At 35.8% G+C, this 25,649-nt stretch overlaps 2 protein-coding genes across 2 annotated transcripts; one reads left to right on the plus strand and one right to left on the minus strand.

Annotated features, from left to right (window-relative positions):
* The first annotated feature begins 13,818 nt into the window (after window positions 1–13,818).
* Window positions 13,819–20,250, plus strand: LOC146141234 (uncharacterized). Its single transcript, XM_083392861.1, has 6 exons — window positions 13,819–14,145; window positions 14,668–15,828; window positions 17,020–17,095; window positions 18,503–18,672; window positions 19,163–19,472; window positions 20,200–20,250. The coding sequence occupies exons 1-6, from the start codon at window positions 13,832–13,834 to the stop codon at window positions 20,248–20,250; spliced, it is 2,082 nt and encodes a 693-aa protein (XP_083248987.1). The 5' UTR covers window positions 13,819–13,831.
* An 840-nt stretch (window positions 20,251–21,090) lies between these two features.
* On the minus strand, window positions 21,091–23,877 carry LOC146141235 (uncharacterized). Its single transcript, XM_083391923.1, has 2 exons — window positions 22,183–23,877; window positions 21,091–21,510 (listed from the first exon to the last, which is right to left on the minus strand). The coding sequence occupies exons 1-2, from the start codon at window positions 23,749–23,751 to the stop codon at window positions 21,337–21,339; spliced, it is 1,743 nt and encodes a 580-aa protein (XP_083248049.1). The 5' UTR covers window positions 23,752–23,877; the 3' UTR covers window positions 21,091–21,336.
* Between the last annotated feature and the right edge of the window lie 1,772 nt (window positions 23,878–25,649).

Below are 25,649 nucleotides of genomic sequence, written 5' to 3' on the forward strand. Positions count from 1 at the left end.
CCTCAGTCAACTTAAAAACCAATACTTGTGGTTCTTAAACGAAATTTCGCGGGGTTTTAAAGGTTCGCACAACTTCTTTTGAATATATTACCTGGAAGTTTATACTACCGGTTCCTCAATTTCCCTATTTTAGAAATACCCAAAGGTTATTCCTAAATAAAGAATGGAAATTTAGTCTCAAAATAAATGTGGAAATGTAAGTAGAACGTCCAAGAGTCTAGAGCTCTACGTACTTTCGTATTGCTAAGAAATTTAGGGGTATACACAATTAGTAGGCCTTATATATCATAACAAATGTTGTCTGTTTTAACTTTGAAACTCACTTTCAGACGAGATGAGTTTGTATATTGTGTTGTATAGTTTACTGCTTTTAACGTTTTTCCAGAACAGAAATTATTTTCAGTTTAAGTTTCACGTCTCAACAAATGCCCAAGGCCAAATATCTGCTGCAATGTCTGCAGCAGCCGACGGTAGAACAACATCATTTCGCAGAATAACTGACCACGATCCAGCTCAGTCGAAGTCACCGATCGGATCAGGGACGTTCATCCTCGCATTACCAGGTATTAATGAGGCGAAGTTTGCCTTGAACCAGCATCAACACAGTACAGCGCCTTATTAATCTTGTCGCTGAGCAGACGACCAATTATGTTTCGTGGAAGTCTCACAGCCAGTCGCATCCGCTCAACCTATACACAGGATACATAGACCAGCGGAAAGTCTTGGCCAATTTTCATGGCCGCTAGATAAGTAGTCGTTTGCTTTTTAAATGCGAAAGAAATACGAGAAGTAAAACTTTTATAAAAGCTATATTTTAAATAGTAAGTTTTAAAACCTTGCTGGCAGATGATGATTTTTATTCGAAGCGGTGCGCTTTTCAAGCTTTTTAAAACTTTTAATAAAGTTATAAATCACTAAAAAACAATTTAAATTTCTATTTAAAAAATTTAGAAAAATTATAATGAAATAAATTCATCTACCTTTCCACGCATATAATGTGCAGCCCGACATATAGCCTCGGTTTTGAAATGCCTTTTACCACAGAATAAAGTCAGAATATAGCCTAATGATGTAAGTCATTAAGAAACCTTGCATTGAAATAGAAAAAAATGGGCTACAAATAGACCACTTTTTTTCAGAAAGTGCTAAAAATAAGTTAAAAAACTGTTTGTTAAGATTTACTTTTAAAAGAAATGTCTAAAACGGTGCCAACGGCCGTTATAGTGCCCCAAACCGAAACTAAAAAAACAAGGGAAAACAAGGCTAAAAACCGAACTGTACCGAAAAAATGGTGCCAGTGGCCGTATTTAAAAGGCCCAAACCGCGCAGACTTGGATGTATGAGCTGGCCATGAATTGACCGGAGGCTATAATGCTTAAGTCGCACGAATGCTGTTTGATGGCACACGATTTGTCGACTTAACCATCCTGTGGAATGTGCAAAGGCAAGGTGAACAGAGATGAGAGGGTCTATAGCTGCATACGACGTCCTACCGGCTTGTATATAGTTGCTGTGTGCAGGGTAAGATTGTAGTGCGGTTGCAATTTTAAAACGTCTAGCAGTGTTGTAGGCTAATGGTTTAAGTCAATGACTTGACTTAAGTGCACTTAACTCATTGTGTCAAATAACTTGGGTATAAATTGTTTTCAATACATATTTGTCAATAAAATTTGGTTATTTATTTCCATTGTTGCACGTAAAACAATTTGCTAGCTGCGTTTTTGTTATTTTCAAGTTATTTCTCATAATCAGACAAGTTGACTTATTTTGATTGTTAAAATTGTCCTGGCTGGGACTTGACTTGTTATTTTAGCAAAAGACTCGGCTTGAACGCCAGTTACTTTAAAAATGACTTGTTTACAAGAGAAGTCTGACAAATTTATCAGAAAGTCTGGCGAAATTTAAAGTGAACTTTACGTCACTATTCAGTTCGAACGAGAAATATTTTATATTTTTGGACTTAAAAGGTTACATGTTGAAAACAGGTCTCAGTTGAAACGTTTACAACAACGTGGGCTTATACTTGAATTGAATGTTCATTTTACGTATACAGGATTTTTTAAGTTTATTTTGCAATGTTATGCGTCACGCTGCGTCAGATATAAACTTGTCAATGAGACACGGCAGACAATAATTATATGGTTCGAATTCGATCTTAAGCGGCTATTGTCTGAAAGTCAGTTTACTTTTTTGCCGGAGTTAATGGTTTACTCTTTCGATGTACATTTATATTAAAACAGACTTAATCAAGAAGTCTAAACTCGAATTGCAACACTGTTTTGCGCTTGTTAGGGGTTAGAATTTGGGTTAGGGTTGGAATTATGAGGGGAGTTGGTGATGTAGCTATGGAAGGTAAAATGTTGTTATTATGGTAGATTTTATTCTGCCTGTTTGTTTATTATTTTACCAGGTTTAAATCTTTTTACGGTCGAGACCTTATTCGACTATTAGGTATTACTTCTATTTCGGCCTTATTCCTAACTCTGTTTTATTTCGACGAAGAAGGTATTCTAATTTCCGAATTACGAGAAAAACGAAGACGAAACTTTTAAATCCCCTTATGTTTATATGCACGATATAAAAATATATGTTTGAACGACGTTGTTGAATTTCTGTGTTGCATGAATATTTGTTTCCGTGGTTATCCTATGCAGACCATGCTTTAGTCTGTGTTGTAATGACTTGAGTCAATGACTTGACTTAGCGTTAAGTGTTTAGTTAAATAAAAGTCAGGAAAACAGTGGGTTTACATTGCTTTAGAAGTAAGTCAAGAAACTAAGTGTTTTTGGGGTCCGTAAATGGGGGTGGGCTTAAGGGGTATTCTCCCCTAGTTTTTCTTGCCGATTTTTAATATTCAGGATTTTTTTAAGCTGTTCTGTTTTCAATTTATTTTAAAATCATTGAAACTTCGGCGTTTTGATGCTTCGATAAACAGTTTTCTAAAACAAATCATATGCCCCGAAAGTAGTAAAAAAAATGTTGCTCACAAAGTATTTTTCGTAAATTAATTTTACAAAGATATAATGTCTTTTTTTAAAGGTTGATTTAGTTCATTCGTATATCGCAGTGATCGCTACGATTCAGTAATTTAGCGACCTGGTATGAATGGAAATTAATGTGTTTTAACAGGAAACAGATGTATCGTTTAGGCTAGCTTCTCATCAGGCGAATTATCCGAGTAATTCCTGTACTCATGATGTGTTTAACGTTTAACCTTAACCCTAGCTTAAGCCGCAACAATTTGCGTATTACGTAAGGCATGATATGGCATATTCTTGATAGTACAGAAAAGCAGTTGCCATTTAAGGAAATACTTCCAAATGAGCTATAATAAGAGCTATATAAGTTTTCCAAATGTGCTAGATATGTTAGAAGTAAATATACTCACTGGGTTTTTTGATCGTTTGTTGCATTTTAATATTTCAATCAATATTCACAAATGTTTGTATTTTTTTTCCTGATATCAGATTTATAAGGGTTTCCTTGTAGCTACTGTACTTCTTGTATAAAGCAGTAGTTAATCCCTTTTTGCTTCTTCCGTTGTGTTAAAACACGTTAGTTGCTAAACTATAGTGGTTTCTGAACTTTAATTTTTTGTAACCAACGAGAAAAACTAGTTGGGGTTCTATTTTCGTCGTCTTTTGAAAAACTTTATTTTTTTGACGATGAAGAATCTAAGAAAAAAGCATTTCTTACGTTATCCCTGACAAAATATCATGGTATTTAATGTGATTTGTGCCATCAGTTAAAATAAGAAACCATTTTATTGCTTTGCCATGTTAAATTTTATTGTCCTTAATATTGTTTTTAGAGTTGCTAATTTGTCCATATTTTAGAGTCAGGTCGTTGGTAGTTCTTGTTAAAATGCCTAAATTACACTTGACTCACGGCAAAAGAATTACATATTATGAGCCTCTAGTCTTGGAATAATTTAAAGGTTAGTTTATATATAGCTTCGGATTATCAAGTTTTTAAATTTAGCGAGCATATTGAACTCTAGTATATTTGGACATGACCCAATATATGAATTGCCAAGAAGTGTAATTCATATCGTTTTCCTGCGGTTTCGCAAAGCTACGCAAATTAAGTCGGTAAATTATTAATATCTGGGTCACGAACTGCACCAAATTGCCCCGATTAGGCTTAAGTCGAGCCCTGATACTACGGATCTGTAATTACCAAGCCCTCTCGTCAAAATTACCTGTCATAATTCCCGCTGAATATTGTGACGCAATAAAAGAGCAGTCACGACTTTGGAAGTTATTGGAAAGAAAAGCGATCAAATTTATTCGTTAAGAACCATAATTATGCGTGCTAAAATGTAATCATGTAGCGGCTGAAAAAGGCTGATTACAGAACGTTGTAAGTTGGAATCACAGCTAAAACAAGCAGCGTACAGTACCTTGCTGTACGAGCAAGTCAGAACTTGTTTATCGCGTTTTTTTTACTTTTGAGGTCGAAGCGACTTTAAATGCGCCTTCCACTGTTTATTTAGCCATTTGAGTGTTAGCTGCGCCACATAAAGCTATAATCTGGTGTTTTTTTGCGTATAACGCAACAATTTTTTACGCCCCACGCTTATGTGTGTTATGTTTCAGTATGTTCACGCTTATTTTGTAAAATTGGTTTCAGCCCAAAGGCGTCGTGCGTCTCATCACATCATCGAAAATGAAGATTTTAACAAAATAAAGGCGCTTTTTCGTTTTGCGCGAACCGAAAACATCTTTATATTAAAGCTTTTGTTTTAAAAGAAACAAAAAAACGAACGAACTGTGTGGTGTTGTTATGGTTACTTTTTGACGTCACCTTATGACGTAAATTTGTGACGTCACGTTATGACGTTACTTTGAGCCGTCACGACATATAAAAACCAAAATCTTGGATTATATAAATATTAAAGCCATATTTTCGTTGTGATTTGAGACAAACAGTATAAGACAGTAACTTTCCAGAATACAGTCATTTCGTTTCAGCCTCTTAGTAATTTTGAAAGCTTGCCAATAGCAAGAGGCTTGCGTGCAAAGACGTTTATCCGGTCCTAGGCATCACAACACACAAAGCGAGCAACACTTCACATTAGTTTAACGTTTGGCCAAGTTTAAAGCTAGTATTGTCACGTAGTCGGTATTTCCCCACACACAAACCAAAGAAACCTCTGTTTTTTCATTGTAGGTTGGACTTTTGAGCTTGTTTATTGCAGCTGTCAGTCAAACGGTACGACGGCGCTGATTGGCGCGAAGGGCGGCGCCTCGCAAAGTGGCTTTTTCACAAATTGTTGCCTAAAGATGTCTGCGTATGGACAGAAGTTATGAAAGTCTTTTAAGCATGGCTCAAGATAAAATTATTAAAATTATTTTCTTTTAACTCTGACCTGATGAACCACACGCTTGTGTAAAAGTTTAACTTTAAAATACAATGTAAGTCTGGTAGCATCGTGGAGAGACTTTAATTTTATTTGTAACACTAACTAACGTGTGTCAGGTTAAAACACCTGTCTAAACGGTGTTCCTAATTTATAGATTTTAATTTGACAAATTCGGCTACCAGCTAAGCCCTAAGTATGAAACTAAACCTATTTAGCTCGTAAATGCTTCGTAGCTTATTTACAAAAAGTAATTTTGAGGCAGTCAACTAACAAATGTACCAAAGTGTTTTTAGTAAATTTGGAAAATCCGTTTTGAGAAGTTAGTCTTGCAGGCCAGGCAAGTGTTAAATATTGAATTAGGCCGTTTGTGTTTTCTCGAACATATTAATTGTTCCTTTGTTAAAAAACAATGTTCAGGCAGCATAATGGTTAAAGAAGTAGGATTGTCAATATTGAAGCTCAAAATAAGTTTTTGCACTAACTTCAATATCTGGATTTTTACAGTGATTTAATGTCAAGGTCAGCTGAATAAATTGTAGAAATGTTGAAATAGGTTAGCTCAAAAATGAAGCATATTTGAAAAAAAAAACTTCTTTCCGCACAATATGAGTCATTTAATGTCAAGGTTAGTTGAACAAATTGTCTAAGAATTTAACTGGCAGGCCTGCGTTTTTGATGATCATTAAAATTTAATTATCGCCCAACTGTCTGTCAATTTATGAGTTTATGCCAAAACAAACAAAGCCTTAATGCGCGGAAAATTATCGAAACTGACTTAAACATTAGCATTAGCAAACAGCTTAAGCTTTAAGTCAGGCCGTTTTGTTTCTGGTTGAGGTTTATACATATTATGTATTAAGGCTGGTTCACACTAGACGCGTCTAGCGTTAACGTAAAGCGTTTTTGAAAACGCTTTCGGTTGCGGAAAAGTTGAAATATTTCAACATTGACGCTTTCGGTTAGAATCGAGGAAATTTGCCGTTAACGCTGGCAACGCGTTATGTGTGAACTGGACGACGTTAGCCGTTAGACGCCAGACGCCAACGCTAGACGTTAACGCGTCTAGTGTGAACCAGCCTTAACTGTTGAAATACCTACGTTTGTTGAGAGTAACTCTATATTTAGAAAAATGGTATGCTATGAGTATGTTGAGTTTAGAATAGTCTGAGAAGTTTTTAGTATGTAATCAAACAGCAATAATACAAGTTTCAGTTGTCAAACTAAAAAAGTCTGTAAATTTTTTATGTGAAATGTACTGTATATTCTAAAAGTTAAGGCATAAGTTTAGTCAATTTGGCAAAAAGTGTAAATGCTTTGTACTGCTAACTAACAAGTAAATTCCAGTGGCTTTCCTAAATGTTATAGTCATCTATTTGATTGGCGCATTGTTGCTCTAGTTTTGCATTAATAGTAAATTGCATGTAGATACATTTAACTTTTCTAATACATTAACATCTTATTGTGGGTCGCAAATGGCAATGGAAATTGGTCGCGAACTAAAAAAATGTAGGAAAGCACAGGTAATAACAATGTGCTGCAGGTGTAGCAACAATAGTGGTTGCAGGGGCTTGATGTGAGAACAATTAAACGTTGTAGCCGACTTTACGTCACTGTTTCCTGTTATTTTCATGTCAGTCCTTGTATCATCCATCGACTGGCAATTTGTTGATCGACTAACAATTATTTCTGGCGATGTGCCACTAAAAAGGTCAGACGGAGTATAGAAAGCCGTAGGTCTATCAGATGCGTCAAATCGAGTAACTTTGTTGCATCATGTTGCAACTTTTCAAAAAAATAGCTTTCTGCGGGTGATACGAATTTTCGTATTAGACAAGGTAAATTGTGTGGTTTTTTAAGTCAATTGCGTGCTTGAAATAACGTTTTTCACCAGCAAATGCAATTTAGGATTCTTTTCGGTTTGTTAGGTGTCCATGAACCTTGGTTTAATCAAAATGCTAAAGACTTGATTCGAAAAACAAAGCCTATTTTTGTTTGTTTCCAACATTATTTAAATCAACTTAAAATGCCTTATTTATATCTTTACAAAAAGTGTTACGTTTTTTTCATTTCAAAAATTTGTAACTTTTTTGTTTTTTCGCTAAGAAATGTACTTATGATATACCCGAGCTGCCAAATTAACATAATGTTTCATTTAACTTTTTAGTTTTTGCGGTAAAAGTAATCATTTTTTCAGTATTGAAAATAGGTTAATTATTTATTTAAAATAATTGTTTTTTAATTTTTTCAAAAAAAATTACTTTTAATGACCCCAGGCCGCCAAACTCGGTTAATGTTAGATTTAATTCTTTTGGTAACAATAAAATTTTTTCTGTGTGAACATTAGGTTAATTTTTTGCTGCTTTTCTCGGCGCCAGTGAGTAACCCCACGAGTTTGTCGGCGAATGAGGCCTCGTTTTCCGGCCGAGCACGTTTGCCGACCCGAAGGCGTACAAGGCGCAAAAATAGACCGGGAAAACGCGCGGCGTGAGATTCGCATCTCGCGTTTTAAAGTGATTGTGACGTCACACAGGAGAACGCGGCGCGCTTGTTCCGTCACGAACAGCGCGATATGCAGCGTTCGTGCGTCTTTACGCGGCCTTAAATCGCATGCGTGCGTGGAGGTGGATTGTTAGTTGTAAGCGGATATTTTAAAGTTTGCAACAGAAGAGAAATTTCTTTAAAATAGGAGAAATGCTTATTTGGAGAAGTTTTATTGTAAAATTGTTCTTCCGTCAATAATATTTTATTAAATGTACCGACGTTTCTATAACCTATACTGGAAATGAGAAATGAGTTCGTCTATATACTGGGTCATCGAAACGTCGGTACATTTAATAAAACATTGTCTGGAAGAATAGTTCCACAACAGATACATTGCCTGCTGGTGGCAACATTATATTTATTAGGGAAGTGTTATTTGGTTATTTGGAAAGGTTTTATTGTAAAATTGTTCTTTCGACAATGTATTTTATTAAATGTACCGACGTTTCGACAACAAAATAAACTAGGTTATTTTAGCTGCCTATTTCTTGCATTTAAAGTTTATATTCGTGAATGGGTGCTTCGTGTTATCAAAATTTAAATTACAATTGTCTAGAAATGTGAACATTTTGCTGAATTGCATGTGATTGTAATCTGATTTCACCAAAATTGTAGGGGGGGCATAGGTTGTCGAAAGCTGAACAGGGTGTCTCGACGACAAAAAGGGTGGATAAATTGACAATAGCATCAATATGCAGCAATGCAGTCAGTAAATACCGTGTCTATCTAAAGAAGGGTGTGCGTTTTATCTAAAGATTTCCTTAAAAACCTGTACAAAATTGATATATGAATTGCAGCCAAGATTTGGGATCCAAAACAGATATTCGAGCTGAAAAAAGTAAATTTTAAAACAATAGTACGTTACAAAAAAAAGGTTTCTAAAACTTTAACGTAAAAGCAAATTTTTGCCTAGTAACCTGGAAAAAATTACCTTTTTAATGTTTTAATTTCATCTATTTTGCTTATTTGAGTATAGTAATGACGTCATTTGGTATCGGATCGCGATAATTTCTGATAAAAGTATCGGGAATCGATATCGGATTAAAACTACAATGATCGAATATCCTTAATCACAAGCCAAGATGTACACAAGGCGAACGTTTTTGTACATTTACGGCCATTTGTAAAAGTTTTTTTAAGCTCCAGTGTTTATTGTCCGTCTTAGGCGTGAATCGAATCCCGTTAAGTCACGATTACATGTCTTCGATAGTTTTACAGCGTCCGCTTGCTATTAATAGGAAAGCTGAAATGTCCGGCTTAAATCGGCACTCTGTTGACATTTGGGGATTTACGGGGAGATATTTAATCGTTGATTTGCAACCCGTTTATATACAGAAAATCGAAATTATTCAGGCTTAATTTTATGACTAACGAATATAATCGAGTTTATTGATTAAAGGAAATATTTTGTTGGCTAATTTTGTTTCGCCGTAGCGTTAATATGATTTATTGTACCCCCTATTCTCCGTCTTGTTGTATAATCATCCCCGTCTGATAAAATTTGGTGTTGTATATTTAGAAATGAAGGAAGTATAAGTTGTATACGCGCACTTAAACTAAAATTATATTTTAAGTGCTGTAAAAAGACATCAACGAAGCATGATTCACTCTAAATTTAGAGAAAACATTGACCGCCAAAGCAAGCTTTACTATTAAGTTACACCATAAATGCTTGGCCACAGTATAAAGTGTTAAAATCCTTCAGCGGGGTTTTGTATTTTGATAAACAAAAGAAAAGTTTTTTTTCTAAATGTTTTAAGAAATTTTTGTGTGTGATGTCGTAAGGTTAGTTCCAAACTTTGCCAAACCAACTTTATGCGTTTTTCTGTCCGTGGAAGTTTTTACAGTTTATCGCGCCGAAACAAGACTCAAGTTCAGGATTGTTGGCGGTAAAATAATTTTCAGTCAGCTGTCTAAAGATCAGTGGTTCTCAACCTTTTTTTTTCGTGGCCCATTTTCGTTGCATAAAAATTCTGCGGCCCAATAAATGTTTATGAAAAAGAAAACCACAATATGATAGGTTCAGATTCAGAACAAAAACAGCAGAACATGTTTCAAAACAGATTATTTCATTAACCGTGCATTAGTGAGATACTAGAGGCTAAACAATAAATTTACATTCCTTCCCAAGCCATTATTCCTGTAAAATTAAGTGTAGTGACATAAATAAAACTAAATTCTTCAATAAATCTAGCTTTTTAAATTGTTCTGTGGCCCACTCAATGTTCTCATGGCCCACTGGTTGATAACAGCTGTTTTGATATTTAGGTAGTTCTTATTCGCGGGTCAAATTTGTACGACATAGGTCAGGAGGTCAGGTAGCCTATTTTCCGAATTTGAAGATTAAATTTAAGCTGTCCGACGTCGAAATTCCCCGTAATTTCATCGATTGTTAAATATTTATACTCCTTCATAAATATTTAGTTTCAAATATTTTTGGATTTTTTAAGGTTGTCATTCGTTGCCATTATAGCTGAAAGTCGACAATTTGATGTCAATTATATAAATTTGTAGCGGTCTGAAATTTAAACCGCAGGTTTCCGAAAATGCGCTGAAATTTTTGCATTTTTTAGGAAATGTTTAAAACCCTTTGTTTAGCAAAAGCGTATATTCCAGTTTTATGGGTCGCGTACCAAAATTGTGCGACCGTTTGATTTGTTGGGTCGCCGACTGCAGTAGTTCACTTGTTTAGATTTATGAAACAAATTGTTAAATTTGTGAAAACTTTTTATTGTTTTGTTCAATTACAAAAAGTCCAGAAAAGAGAATTTGGTCACCAAAGTTTCTCTGTTATATTAGTAATTAATAATCGCGAAACACTGGTGTAGTCAGTAAACTTTTTTTGTTTTTTTCTGCTGATTATTTATATAAGTCTAAGTATAAATTGTGTTCGCCTTGCCTGAATATCTCCATAAAAGGAAATGCAAAATGGGAAATCATGTTCTTTTCCAAAAATAGCAATTTGTTAGAACATTTGAACTCCAAAGCACACAGTTATTCTTTCACAAAACCTTCTTGGGTAAACAACAGGCTTGTAAAGTACGGGTTTTCCGAATAGCGTGATTGTAGCTTTGAAGCATGTCGGCAAACCGACGACTTAAGTTATTATAGGCGAGACAACTTGACCTTAAGTGTCTCTACCTTGGAACTCAGAGCGGATTAGAGCAAAACATGGACAAGCTGGATAAACTGAACCAAGTTGCGTTAGAGCTTCAATTGCCAATATCCATAATTAATGAGTGCTGGAGCTTCAAACGCGATGTTCTTTTCTTTGAAGGGCGATCCACTTTTTTAAAGCGTCTTTTTTGTATTGCTCTTTCCCGACAGGATACATTGGTGCCCAAATAACTATAAAATAGCAACAAGGAAGCCAATATATGTGCTTGTTTGAAACGAATTTAAATAATGGTTTTAACTCTTTTGTAAAAAATAACGGTCATGTTTTGAAAAAAATTGACAAGTTTGTCCCTATGTTGTATGGATATTGGTACTTCTAATAAACAGGCTATGCTTTTAAAAAAATCCCAGGATATGGATATTACGGACTTTTTTTGGTAACATTTAAATAAAATGATAAAAAGGGGTTAAAAAATCGCTTTGCATAATTCTGCGCCAATAATTATTACCATGTGTAGCCGTATTAATATTAAAGTTTTTAATCTAAACAAAATTAATTGTTTTTCTATGCACGAAAGGGTTTCAAACATACATTCATCATATTTGTACACAAATTTCGTCAAGTGTCCGTGACTTAATCGCAGAGAACAATGTAAAAAATAAACTTCAAGATTAAAGGATCCATAAAACGTCTGGTCGTATTATTAAATGCACGAGCACTCGAAAATTAAGATAAACAATTCCGCCTTTAATCCGCTGCCAATGGGACGCCAATGGCATTTGAATCATCGCATCCGTTTTATGTAAATCCGCTAATTTTACCCTATTTTTATCACGGGTCAAAACTGTTTATCACGGGTCATAAGCGTACGACATTTAGGCTTTAATACGCTTGGCTTGATACAAAACGGGATGGTAATTATCTCGACTGAATCTCTGAAGCGTGTGGTAATTTGGCGAGCACAAGTTGCGACGTAATGCCACCGATTTATACGAAGCGTGAAGCTGCGGTTTAATTTCAAGTCATCGCTTAAATTTGGAGAGAAAGAAAAGCAACTCTGCGGCTGAGGGAATTTTCTCAAATATATAAAGCGTTGTGCGTCATTTCTACAGTTGAGCAAAAACAAATCTTTTTTTTGTTGATTGAAAATGTGCCGTGTTATTTAAATTAAATTTGTGGAAACACATTGATTTCGAGCATGTTGGCTGGAGGGTAGCGAGGAGGTGTAGAATGAATTTCAAATGCCATACAGAAGTAGGAAGCATTTTGTGAATGTTTCGAATAAATCTTAAGATAATGGCTGGAGGTTCGAGTTAGGCGTAGAATGCATATTAAACCATACACAAATTAATGGTCGATATTTATTTTTTTATTGCAAAGGTGGTTTTACAATTTATTGTCTATCGCGTAGCATTACGTCACTATGGGATGCGAAATATAGAAAAAGCTATTCTGTATCAATATAAACTTTTACAATTGAAAACAATTACTGCATAATTCCGTGTTTCTTAATCAGGTGAATGGTTCACCCCAGGGTGAATAAAACTTTTGCAGGGCTGAACCAACCAAAAAGGGTGAATAAGGGTGAACCGTGAGAAATGGATGATAGCTCTGCAGTAAATCGACTACTGAATTATTGTTTTTGGTGTTTTTTTTGCTTATTGTAATAGTGAAGTTGGTTTGCACTGAATGTATATGTTTTGTGCTTTTGTAGCTTTATATTCGAGAAATTGTAGATTTACAATGGTAAAACTTATGTTGTTGGGCTAAATCATTTTGTGCTGTTATATATAGACGAGATAGTTTTATCATATCATGACATAAGGGTGAATGAAATCTGGAGATAGATGCTAGGGGTGAACAAAACTAAAAAAGTTTAAGAAGCGCTGGCATAATTGACTTCACTGTTGTGTACGTCGTGTATTGCGTCATAATGGGCATGGGAAAACAAAAAGCTTAGGAAACGCCATTCTCCCGACTATATTTTGAGAATCTACGTAAACGCGGTAATATCAATGTACAGCCGATGTGACGGTTTGTTCAACAATAGTTGACGGTACAGCAAGTTGTTAGACTTATAATTTATTTATCAAGATCTTACAAACTAATAAAAGCGTTGAAGATAATCCGTTCATGCCCAATTGCAATCATCAATTGGCAGTGCGACCTTAGACATGACGGATTACAGTTATATGCGTGGTGCTTCTTTTTGTCGTCCTCGTATTTTGTGGTTTAACATAGCATAGGAAAATTAAGTCCATCGGGATGATTGTTAAAATGATTTTTTTTTAATATAAAAAAATTTTATTAAAAAAAATTGATAAAAGTTTTTACGCTAGAGACGTATTGCTTTTCTTTATAGGGATTGCCGGATTTTTATTTACAAGGCAAGCTTGTATATTGTATAATTGCGTTCCACTTTTTATAAGTAAGGTTAGAAATATTTCAGTCACATTAAGAAATGATGATAAAATAATGTCGATCTACCTGACCTCTTTGGCTTTGAAATTCATTATCAAGCTGCATTACGGATGTGTGAATAGTGCACTTAAGACCGTGATGCACATTCAGTTTGCTTCACAATATGTCATCGCTAACCTACTGCAAACTTGACAAAATTGATTATAATATCGACCGAAATATTAAGTGCGTAGAAGTTTTTACCATATTTACGTGCTTTAAATTCGTTTGTTTTGCAGTTACACTTGTGTAAAATCTCAACCCTGTCTGCAACAACCAGTTTACGCATTGATTCAATTCAAATTTGTAAACAACTCTTATTTTTGCAGGATAATTTACATAGAATCATGCTTCCTAAAACTAATTTAATCGCTTTCGCTCTACTGCTTTGTTACGTCACACACGCTCATTGTCAACTCGTCGACCTGGTGGAACGAAAAAACGGATCAGCGGAACACAGCGCTCCTCCGACGACAAGCGCGACAGTAAACCTTGATTTTTGCGCCGAAAAACCGAAGTTTTGGGCCGGAAGAGGTTCATTTCTCACTTACTTGATGCGATTGAAGCTTTGTAGTCTTACTGAGGGCAAGCCTTGGTTCGCAGAGGCATGTGAGAAACGTGTTTACGCATTCACACATTACTACAACACAGCATACCTAAGGTGAGTGCCTCAGAGTTATTTTAAGTTCGTACGAGCCAGTTTTAATCAACCTTACTCTAAAGCCAAGTCGTTAATTTAAAAGTGACTCAAGTCCTAGTCAAGCCAGTTTGTATTAGCTTAAGTCTAAAGCTAGACAATTTAAAATTACTTAGGCATGAGTTAAGTCATTTTTAGAATTACTTTGAAGTAAATTTAAGTCGGGTCATTTTTAAGTTCGTTCAAGTACAATTTTTCATTAACATAAAAAAAGGGGAAAAAAAAGAAACTTCCAAGTTAATTTATTTTAAGATCAAGTATTTACCAAAGGCAATCCAAGTCCTTGGCATCAAAAATAAGTGTTAAGCCAATAAAACTAGGAAAACCACTAGATTTCGCGCATTATTTTTCATAGTAATCACGAAACACGAAGTAAATAGTCTTTTGACGTAAACAAAATTAAAATAAATATTTTACCTTGGTCAAGCAATTAAAATGGTGATTTAAGGACGCAAAGTTCAAACTAACTTAACTTAACCCTTTTAGATTTTGCCATCCTCGTCTCTACCACCTGGCCTGTCCCGCCAGCAAGTCACGTGACCCACAGGCGATCGTTGATTGGTGGATGGCGCGCAACAACGTCAGCACGGTTGCCGTGGCAACGCAGCACGGCGCCAACCTATCACAACCCGTAATTGACGCGCTAGAAGACTTCGCCGAGGCTAAGTGCCAGCAGATCGACTCCTACTTCGAATCGCTGGCCGCGTTTTACCCGATACCTGAAAACGTGACGTCATTAGTGTATGACGTCAACAAAACTGCGGACTACTTGGCGCCGTTCGCGACCCCCAACTTTACCGAGTGGTTTTTAACTTATCGTCCGTTCTGTGAACCAGTTGCTTGTGGGACGTCGCTGGAAAGGTACGGAGGAAATCCCCTTTCCTCTTACAACTGTTTCCCGGCCCCTTGTAAATCAGGCATCATTTTCGTGATGGTTTTCGACTCTTTGCTCGCTGCTGTCGTCGTCGTTGCAAATGTCCTCGTGCTGGCCGTTGCCGCCAGAACACCAGTCATGCGCAACATTCCCGGCTATTTCAAAATATCCTTGGCGGTAGCGGACCTGATGGTGGGCATGTTTGTGCTTCCGGGCAGCGTCTACCAGAACTACGTGCTCTACATTGACCCTCTTCCCTACAGAGCTGAGGGACAAAGACCCAAGGCTACTGACTACTTTCACCAGGGTTACCTCAGCTTCATGGGCGTTTTCACGGTGCTTTCCTTCAGCATGTCAATATACACGATGGGAGCTGCTAGTGTGGACCGCTACCTCGCTATAACCAAGCCATTTCGCTACAGACAAGGCGCCTACCTCACTACTAAGCGTTCAGCGGCCGTGTTCGTGTGCATTTGGTTCTTTGGACTGGTTTGCGCCACTTACCCAGTCTTCACGAGCCACCAGTATGATATTTCAGCACTCAGTCTCGTACTAGCGACTGGTACAGCTGCTACAGTCGTGTACGTCATAACCCTGGGTATTCCGCTGATAGCTGTGTGGGTTATCAACTCGGTGATGTTACGTCAGGTGTGCACCGACGCCAAGAACCGACGGAGCATATCGGCAAATCACCAGACCGTGACCAGCCGTTTGTCCGCGACGTCCAACCCGGGGAGTCCCCCAAACAACAACAATGCCAAAGCGGAGACGAGGTGATTGTGACGTCATTATAATAATGATTGTTGCAAGTAGATATGTCCGATAATAACGTATCGTGGCCGATATCCGATACCAAGTGGTAGTATCGATAATCGAACAATCGTAGGTTAAAACTGTGCTCCTCAATCGGTGTGCCGATATCACGTTCGATCGCCGAAAATCATATTTTAATTTTTTTTAACAAACTCAACTATCAGGATTTCGCGTCTAAAATATACAACAACTGTTTTCAATCTTTATACCAAAGCGGAATGGTAGATTATCCATTCCCGTGAAACGCATAAAATATTAGCTTCCTCGTTTTGTTTTAATAATTTAATCTTGGCTGCTGCCCTAACACCAACATATTGTAGCCGTTCATATTATCGAACTAAAAGGCCCATTTTTTCGCCACCAACAGGCGTTAGATTGATTAATTATTTATTTATAAAAAGGGGCTTACCCGTTGTTATTCATCGCATTCAATTTATAAATTAATGATGGAGTAGCACATTTGTTTCACGACTCGCACAAAATGGCTTTAATATAATAAATGAGATTTTAACCTGGTCCTTTATGCATTTATCCGAAAGAACGTTTTTTGAAAGTTTGCATTATTTATGTTAAGCCTCTTTTTAACTTTCCTGACCCTCTTTGCATTTAGAAAGTGTTAATATTTGATGCTTGGCTTTGGTGATTAAATCTTTACAGGGTTTCTAACCTCAAAATTTAAACACGGAAATGCCGTGGGATTTTATCTTAAAATGTTGGAAATCACCTCATAACTGAAAAGCTTAAATTGACTTTTCCGCATAAAGTTTCACATAATATATTCCTGTTTATTATATGTACTTTCCACTGGTCTGTAATTTTAATAGTAGTTTGGTGGGATAGGTTAACATTGTGTTGCTAAATATGCGATTTACCATCTAGGGATGTCAAAAACCTTTTAACTCCGATAGCCGATGTTTTGTTTTAGCGTTGAGAAATTTAGTTACATTTATTTATTATCTTACTATATTTTTCCAAGGCACAAATCGCTGCGTTTGATCGCAAAATATGGCTAAAATACTTCAATTAATTTGCTATCGGATGGGCACTGATACCACCCAAGTGTCGATACCACTTGGCATCAGGTATCGGTAGCGATCCAATATTATCTGACACATCTAGACACTAACGATTGTTATTGACATTTTTTTTAGGAACGAAAGTGTTACAAAAGAGAAGGAGTCGAAAGAAAATCGACTTTCCAAGTTTGCAAGATCAGTTCACACAACGGTAAGTTTATCTAAGAAAACTAAGATATAGTAGGAATATCTACGCCATAATATTATGTGCTAGTATTTATTGCAGCCATGGTGTTAGATACGAAACAATCATTATACGACGCCCTCGGATAATAAAACGACGCACAATTTGAGAAGCTCTGGTTTATTGTATGTCGCCTAACTAGCATATACCTTTATAGATATGACCCCTTTCCTAATGATAATAAAAATTTCGTCGAAAGATGTATTTCGTTCTGCGAAAACTTAAATGTAATAAAAGTATAAATGTTTAGTCATTAAAGATATGACATTTGAATGGTGGTAAAATGACAGTGAAGCTAAAACGCTTAAACCCAAGCCAAAGCCGCGGATGCTTACAATGCAAATTCCGTTCGATCTCAAAAACGTGTTCGTTTAACTGCAAATGGCCCCAAGGCAAACAAGTTCAAACGGACAATGTGTGCAAAAAACGACTGCAATCGTGAAAAAGCTGCACAATTTAGGCGGAAAACTTGATTGCTAAATTGCCAAAATGCTGTTGGCCTTACACGGATGACACTGTACTGTCCTTTGGTGATTTCCGCTGATTTTCAAGAGAAAAGCTTGTTCCTGTATTTTATTGCTTCTTGGCAAAACAGCTTATTTTGCATTGCAAATGATGTGCATTCTTTAAAACGTGCAAAGTGATTCATTCATGTGACGTCATAATGCACATTATGATCGTTACAAAGGCGTTATGAATCAGTGAAGGCATATCACGACTGGTGTTGTTTTACAAGTTAGGTAAACCTCGTTTAGTGTAAAGATGGTAACATATGCGGGATTACGCGCTTAAAAGTTTTTTTATTAACTGCGATTTCTTGAAACTAGAAAACACAACCCGCGTAAGACATTTTCAACAAAAAGAAATAGAGATATTCGAACGTTCAAAATGCTCCTTCTTCTGTATGGGCTTTGATATTCTTACTTTTCTTACACAACCTCCAGCCATTATAGACCCCGCGTAAGGTTATCGGAGATTTGCTTATTGCTGCGTACAAATAGCAGAGATGTAATCTAATGACAGCCAATGCGGACAAGGCGACGAAAATCCAATAAACAAAACTGTTACACAGAAACCATTGGTTCCGCTCTTACGAAAACGGTAGCTTACATGCGCTTGTGATTCCACAACATAGTCTATTATTTCTATACGTACACATCGTATAAAATTAGTCTTTTTTAAATCCTACGTTTAATGAGTTTTTGTTAGTAATTGCAATTTTTTTCAAATTAGCCTATACACAAAGATTTAAATTAGACCTTCATGGACGCCCTAAAATAATATTTTTTTTTATCCTGCATTTTAATTTTCACTAGTTTTTTCCCTTGATGTATGCCTTTTTTGATTCAATTCAATTGTTTTAATTTTTTTCAGCTTAAACGTCGAAGCAAATGGAGTCACGCTTCGGTTTCAACTTCGAGTGTAGCGAACCAAGCTAATGTTGAGAAGAAGCTTGCCAGGACGCTAGCGATTATGGTTGGAGCCTTCACACTTGCCATCCTGCCTTCTGTGATTGTGCTCGCGCTACTGCCAGCTTTGCAAATGTAAGTTCTAGCCATGGTCCAAATCGTGACCAAAGTTCGTGACTTCTTGCCTCGCAAAAAATCAGTTAAGTTGAAAAAAACTGTATTTGGCTAAGTTAAAACGAAGTAAAGCGAAAATCAGTTTGGAAGTTACATGATAAATATATTTCGCTGCTAAAGAATCACCGGTACCTTATTTAAATAGAATTATTTTTAAATGATTTATCTAGGAAAACGAAATCATTCAATTGGTTAAGAAGTGATTCTGTTTTAATAAGATACCGATGATTACGGCTTAAATATCATAGATACACTGGAAGCCATCGCAGAGTCAACGAAACTGTTGATCAGCGATGCAAGCAGGGCAGGCTAGAAAAACAACTAGCCTTTGGTGAGGTTCGAACTCACGACCTTGGTCATATTGCGGGGAGAATTGGTATATCTGCAACAATTCGCACATATCTGCCACAAGTTTGTCCCTCTCCCTATAGCTCTGTGCGTCTGTCCGCAGGCAAATCTCGCCTCGCTCCTTCCCCGAGACCTACTCGCCCCTCGCGATGAACATTGTGACGTCAACGGAGTACATCGCGGCCCGATTGTTCCTGTCCAACTCCTTCTGGAACTGCGTCATTTACAGCGCGCGAAATCGTCACTTCCGGCGCGCCGTCGTCGACGCGTTTATCTGCGACGAGGCGCGCATGCGCAGACGCCGGCGCGGCACTTCCGTGACAACGAGTCGGGGAGATCGCAAACTCAGGAAAACCGCAAGCACCGAGTCCGGTTGCCTGGCAACCGACGAGAAGCAGCGACGCGGAACGCAGGTATTGGAGCTTGACGACTGCGCCGACGCGACACCTAACGGCGAGGGTTGCGCCGAGGTTGTGGCCACTAGGAGCGCTCAGTTGTAAACCTTTGTTTTTATCCGAACGTTTAAAAAAAGTTCAATCATAAACCTTTTGCGGGTTTTTCGTTTGGCTTAGTTTAGTCAAATGTTGTTTTTCAAGCATAAAATCATAGGACAGACATTTATACAGTATTTCGCAAAAAGACATTTTATCCTCGGCAAAAATGCAGCTGGTTTATTATAGCGATAAAAAAATGTCCCCTTAAAATGTTGTAACCTTTTTAATATAAAGTTCATCATTTTTATTAACGTCATTGCTTTCATAAAACAACTTAACATGGTGTCGTGAGATCGATTCGTTCACAAATATAACTCATCACGAACTATTCTTGAGATGTAATCACGACTCACGAATAATCTTTCATATTATCACAACGCAAGTTCATGTGATTATATAAAGTCCACATCGTATATTGAACAATAGTGAGGTTTTAAACAGCATTATGAGCACTACCTGCTAAAAAACAACAAATGAACAAAAAAGAGCCACTTTAGGTTGCTTAATCAAGATAAAAGTTCAAGCACGATCTCGGCAGTTAAAATGTTTTAAGTTTATCCTACAATAAAACTCTTCAAAGCCACAGATATACAGCATTTTATGGAAATCACAATTTCTATAACTTTGTATGTTTATTTATTTCAAGGGTTGTCATAGCAACGGAAAGTTGAATGGTGACCATAGCAACGGACACTAACAACCATCGGTCAGGACTAACATCATTTATTTGCTTTTGTGTGCTGAATATTAAAACAAAACGACGATAATGTGTGTTTATTTGTTGTACATTTACAAGTTCGGCCAAAATGTGTTTTGTTTTTTAGTTTTGGTATATAATTGAAATTAAGAAACATTCAAGAAGATCAGAGTTTAATATGTTAAAATAATTGTATATAACAAACAAAATATATAAATAATTGCACAAATAATACTAGGCAGCAAACAATAAAAGCAAATAAGTTTATTAAAAAAAACTATGGATTTATGCTTCAACATTTTTATTTCAAATTAAAATTTAGTCTTTGCTTTGTGAAACTAATTTACACTGATAGATGAGACAGAGTAAAACTCTGGTAAAACAAGACTTGTCGAGTGCGGAGTTTACTGTTGGCAGTAGCAAGTCCGTAACAGATAAAGACATGCCTTGTAAATAGTAAAGATGTAATAGCATAGAATAGAAAAATTTCAACCTAAACACCAGGCTGGTAAGACTGCTGTATAGCCATCATACTTCAGTTATTGTGATTATTAAAAGGTTGGATTCGTGACTTGACTATATATTTAGGCACAACAGTAAGACTTAGTTTTTACCAAATTGAATCCCAAACCATAGTTTAGGCCAGTGCTTCTCAACCTATGGGTCGCTGTTTGATTTGGTTGGGTCGCTGACCGCAGTAGTGACATGTTTATACTAATTGGTTGGTTCTGAGAAAGATTTCTCAATTTGGAAAATTAAGGAAGCAATACAAATAATGTCTTAGAATAATTATTAAAAATCGAAATTCTTTATGCTAATGTCTATTTTTATTCGCTTACAAGAAAAACAATTGGGTTGCCAAAGCTTAGTCGTCATACTTACGCTTAATTTTTTTTTATTTGCCCGAAAAAAGGTTGAGAAGCACTGGCTTAAGTGCATCAATATAGCACCAACCCAAAACTGTTCACATGATATTCATACAATATGTGCTTGCCGTGGTGAAGAAATCTCATTACACCAACACCGTTTTCATTGCAATGTTTAACTTAAAAGAAGAAGAAATGAACTCCTGCCCAAACGTGCAGCTCATAAGACAACAATGTTATAATGTCTGTCGTCTTCTGCTATTAGATCAATTTGGTCCCAGGTGTCAATCATGTGATCTGGGTAATGCGTTACAAAGTCTTCTTGGTCGACATTTGAAGGTCTCACGACTCGAATTGTTAGTTCTAGTGCTTGCCCAAGAAGACACATCTCAACCTGAAACAATAAGATTTAAATTTATTGGAAAAACATCTTTATTAGAACATCTTTATTTTTTGATATTCTTATTACGTCTTACTACAACCTCCAACCATTATGCTCCAAAGATTTAAATTGGTATGCAAGAAATTTAATATTACTAAAAATATGTGTTTGGGTCAATTTATACGTTTTGTTGCTAAAAAGGGAAACAGTCAATTAAAGCAATCAATGTTATAATATTGCTTAAACATTACGCAAAACTTAGTTAACAATAAATGTTGAGGCATATTTTGACAAGAAAGGTTTTAACAAAGCATAAAAACTGTTCAGTAAAACTTTTTTTTTGATATAACTTATTTAAAGTAATTCTACATAAAAAAACATGCAGTTTACTTTTAACCTAAAACATTTTATCTGTAATATATATATATTTTAGAATGATAACATTTAATCATATCATAAGAAATATAGGTATTTACATCGCATGTTAATAACGGAGATTTTAACAAAGCATAAAACTTTTGCGTATAACTTTTAAATATAATTTCCTGTTATTTCAAAACATATAGTTTACTATAAATTACAAAAAGTATTCTATAAAATGTATATATATATATATATATATATATATATATTTAAAAACAATAATATATCACCAGAGCATAAATAGAAAGATTCACATGTTACCTGCTCTAAACCTCCAGAATTGCCTGCAGGGTTTAGGTGGTTCAACATCAGATTGTAAGGGTCGGTGCTAGTATCTCGGGCAAAGAGAAGCCAGGCAAAAACCGGGACTTCATCACCGCGACTGTTTTGCTCGTGAAGTGTAACGGCTGAATCAAGAAGCAACAGCTTTAAAGCTTCAAACATTTTAATTTCCATCGAAGAGCCTGAGTTAAAAAGGGCAGAAAAGTGAAGCTGTCTGTCGTTTGCGTCCGCGATTGCCTGTGAGAGCTTTAATTGCTGTGTAAATTGCGCGAGGCAGTCCTGCATAACATCTAGTCTATTGTCAGGTGTAGACGGAAGTCTTTCGGCAAATGTCCACTCGTTTAACCAGGTGACTTTAGCTTTTAATCTATCAACTATTCCGAGAATATGTTCTTCCCAGTTTTCCTGCGATTCAAACAATGTCAACTTATCGGAAAGAACTTGATAAGCCGTAGCACGAAGCGCGCAGTAATTGTCACCGCGTATCTGTCTCATAAGTGTACATCCCGTCACAGATATGAGCATCTTGTAACCTTTGCGCAAACACTGTGCTTTGTAGGTAGTTCCTTTCCATTCAGAGTTTGCGTAATCAAGGATGTCAATTTTACCGGAAACACTAACAGGACTTCCGGTTTCCTCATTTGGAGGACTTAAGTTTCCTGCACTTGGATCAGGAACCATTTGCTGGTTTATTTCCTCATGTGGAGAATCATCGTTCGATGTTTCAACACAGTTCTCAGTGTCATGCTCAACTGGAAGAGTTCTATTGATAACCTCTGCGTCTTCATTTGTTGGTGCTTGTTTATCAGGTGTTGGTACTTTATCGACACTTGCGCTTTTTGAAGCAATTTTATTTGCTTGAGTAGAATCAGCTTCCAAAACATTACTACTTGAATCTGCTTGAACACATTCAGTAGTAGTTTTAGCTTTGTACTGAAATGTATCAATGTCAAAATCTTCGCTGACTGACATCGCAATTTCGTTTAATTCTTCTTCAGTTATTTCTTCTTCGTCCAAATTGACTTCTCCATCACCTAATTGAGCAACACCTTTTGAAACTTGAGGAATTGTGTCGCTATTTTCCGATTCAACCTCACTAGTTGTTGGGACAGTTTTAAGTGATTCGCTAAAAGTTGTTGGAAAGTCTGCATCACATTGTTTTACAGTTGATGAATCTTCACTTGTCAAAGCACTTTCCTGTGATTCTTTATTATCTGTTTTTGTTTCTTGAGTAGCAGGAGTCACTTCAGACATTTCCGCAACATTTTTAATTTCATCAACTAAACTTTCCTGTTTAGCTTCTGATGATTCAACAGAATTTTGTTGATGGTCATTTTCACCATTTTGTTTCACTGACAAATCTTCATTTACAAGTGAAACTTCAGTATTTGTTCCTGATGTACCAGCTATGTCTATTTCCCCATCCATTCGTTGTGAGGGGAGACCGTTGCTTTGCGTGGCATCGCTATCGCATTCTATGACCGGGTAGTTTTTTCCGAGGAGACATTTTGTTTTCCGTCCCAAGCTCGGGTTAATTGGCTCACCCATTATCAGAGCTACACATTTACAAGTTTACATTACTTTTAGGAATCAATCTAAATAAGTAAGCCATCAAATGATATAATACCTTAATTAATGACATGCTGTTATGTCAATCGGTACTATTACTATATATATTTTGGTCAATATTTTTGCTGACATTTACTATAAATAAATAAATTTCACTTATTTGTCCTAATCATCAGTATCTTTTATTCAAAGATAATTTTATTTACTACAACAAAATTTGATTTCCTGACTAGATTTTTTTTTTTTTTAATTCTATTTACTTACGCAAACTTTATATTGCACACATTGAAAGGTTGAAAAGCGTAGTACACCACAAAATACACATTTCAAACAAAAAAAATGAACCTTGGGTCATGCTTTTAAATAAATTTCAACACTGTTTATTACTTCCTATTTTGTCTTAAAGAACTCAAATCATAAGGACCTTTTCCAGATACTTCCATAGTTACGTATTAAATTACTTGCTTTCCAAATTTAATATGTAAATGATTCCAACTCACCAACTTAAATCACAAGACGCGTCTTTGGGTCCTTAGCAGTGAATGTGATTTAAAATTTAAACCTGATCACAAATAAACGGGGTTACTAGAAAATTGAAGCATAACTAGCATATTATGAGTATTTCTACATTTTAAACTGGTAAATTCATCTAATTTTGTGGAAAATAAATGTTCAAACTTTACTTTGTGGTGTGTTTTGAATAATAATTACGTCATAAGAATTATTTACTTCAGAAGTAGTGACAATAAACAAAGGGTGGTTTCCCTTAATAGCTATATTTAGAAGTAATTATTTATTTAACAAGGGTTCACTGTCTGAACTACCATAAGTTATTTTAGTACCTAACCCTAAACTGGGTAAACGAGCCAGGACAGAAATAGTAACGCAATTTATTTGAATGAACTTAAAACCTATTACGACATAATTAGGATCTTATTCTGTCGTATTTAGCTTCATTATGTCGTTTTTCCTAACACTACAGGATTATAGATTAATCTTGTTTATGTATTGTTGCTTTGTATGATTCGTTAAATGTTGTGCAAAAAGTTCAAACTTAGTTGTGTGTTATTTTTTGCATAATATTTACGTCATAAATAATACCCAAATACATTGTGGTAGAAGCAAATTGAAGAAAAAACTGTCATATTATGAGTAAACATACATTTTAAACTGGTAAATTCCTCTAATTTTGTGGAAAATAAATGTTCAAACTTTACTTTGTGGTGTGTTTTGGATAATAATTACGTCAAAAGAATTATTTACTTCAGAAGTTGTGAAAATAAATAAAGGGTGATTTCCCTTAAAAGTTATATTTAGAAGTAATTATTTATTTAACAAGGGTTCACTGTTTAATCACACTTTAAAGTAGTAAATATGACGCTGGCCTAGAATTCTACCACATTTTGTCCGGTGGGTTTATATTGCTAACATTATTTGGGTTTTGGGTGAGAGTTATCGTTTGGGTTTGGATGGGTCAAGTATTATCATTATATTTATTCTTACATATTTAGGTTTCCTTTCACCCTAACCAAAATATTGCTCGCAATAAAAAAACTCCCGGACGAAATGTGGTAGGATTCTATGCCAGCGCCATATTTACTACTATTTAAGAGTACATTAGGCAGTGAACCCTTACAAACAAATAAATACTTCTAAAGACAACTTTTAAGGGAAATCTCCCTTTCCTTATTTTCACAACTTCTGAAGTAAATAATTCTTTTGACGTAATTATTATCCAAAACACACAACAAAGTAAAGTTTGAACATTTATTTTCCACAAAACTATACGAATTTCCCAGTTTAAAACGTAAAAGTACTCATTATATGGTAGGTTGGCTTTAATTTGCTAGTAACACAATTTATTTGGATATTATTTA

The sequence above is a fragment of the Ascidiella aspersa genome, chromosome 6 (genome assembly GCF_963924565.1).
Source record: "Ascidiella aspersa chromosome 6, kaAscAspe10.2, whole genome shotgun sequence".
Classification (NCBI taxonomy): domain Eukaryota; kingdom Metazoa; phylum Chordata; class Ascidiacea; order Phlebobranchia; family Ascidiidae; genus Ascidiella; species Ascidiella aspersa.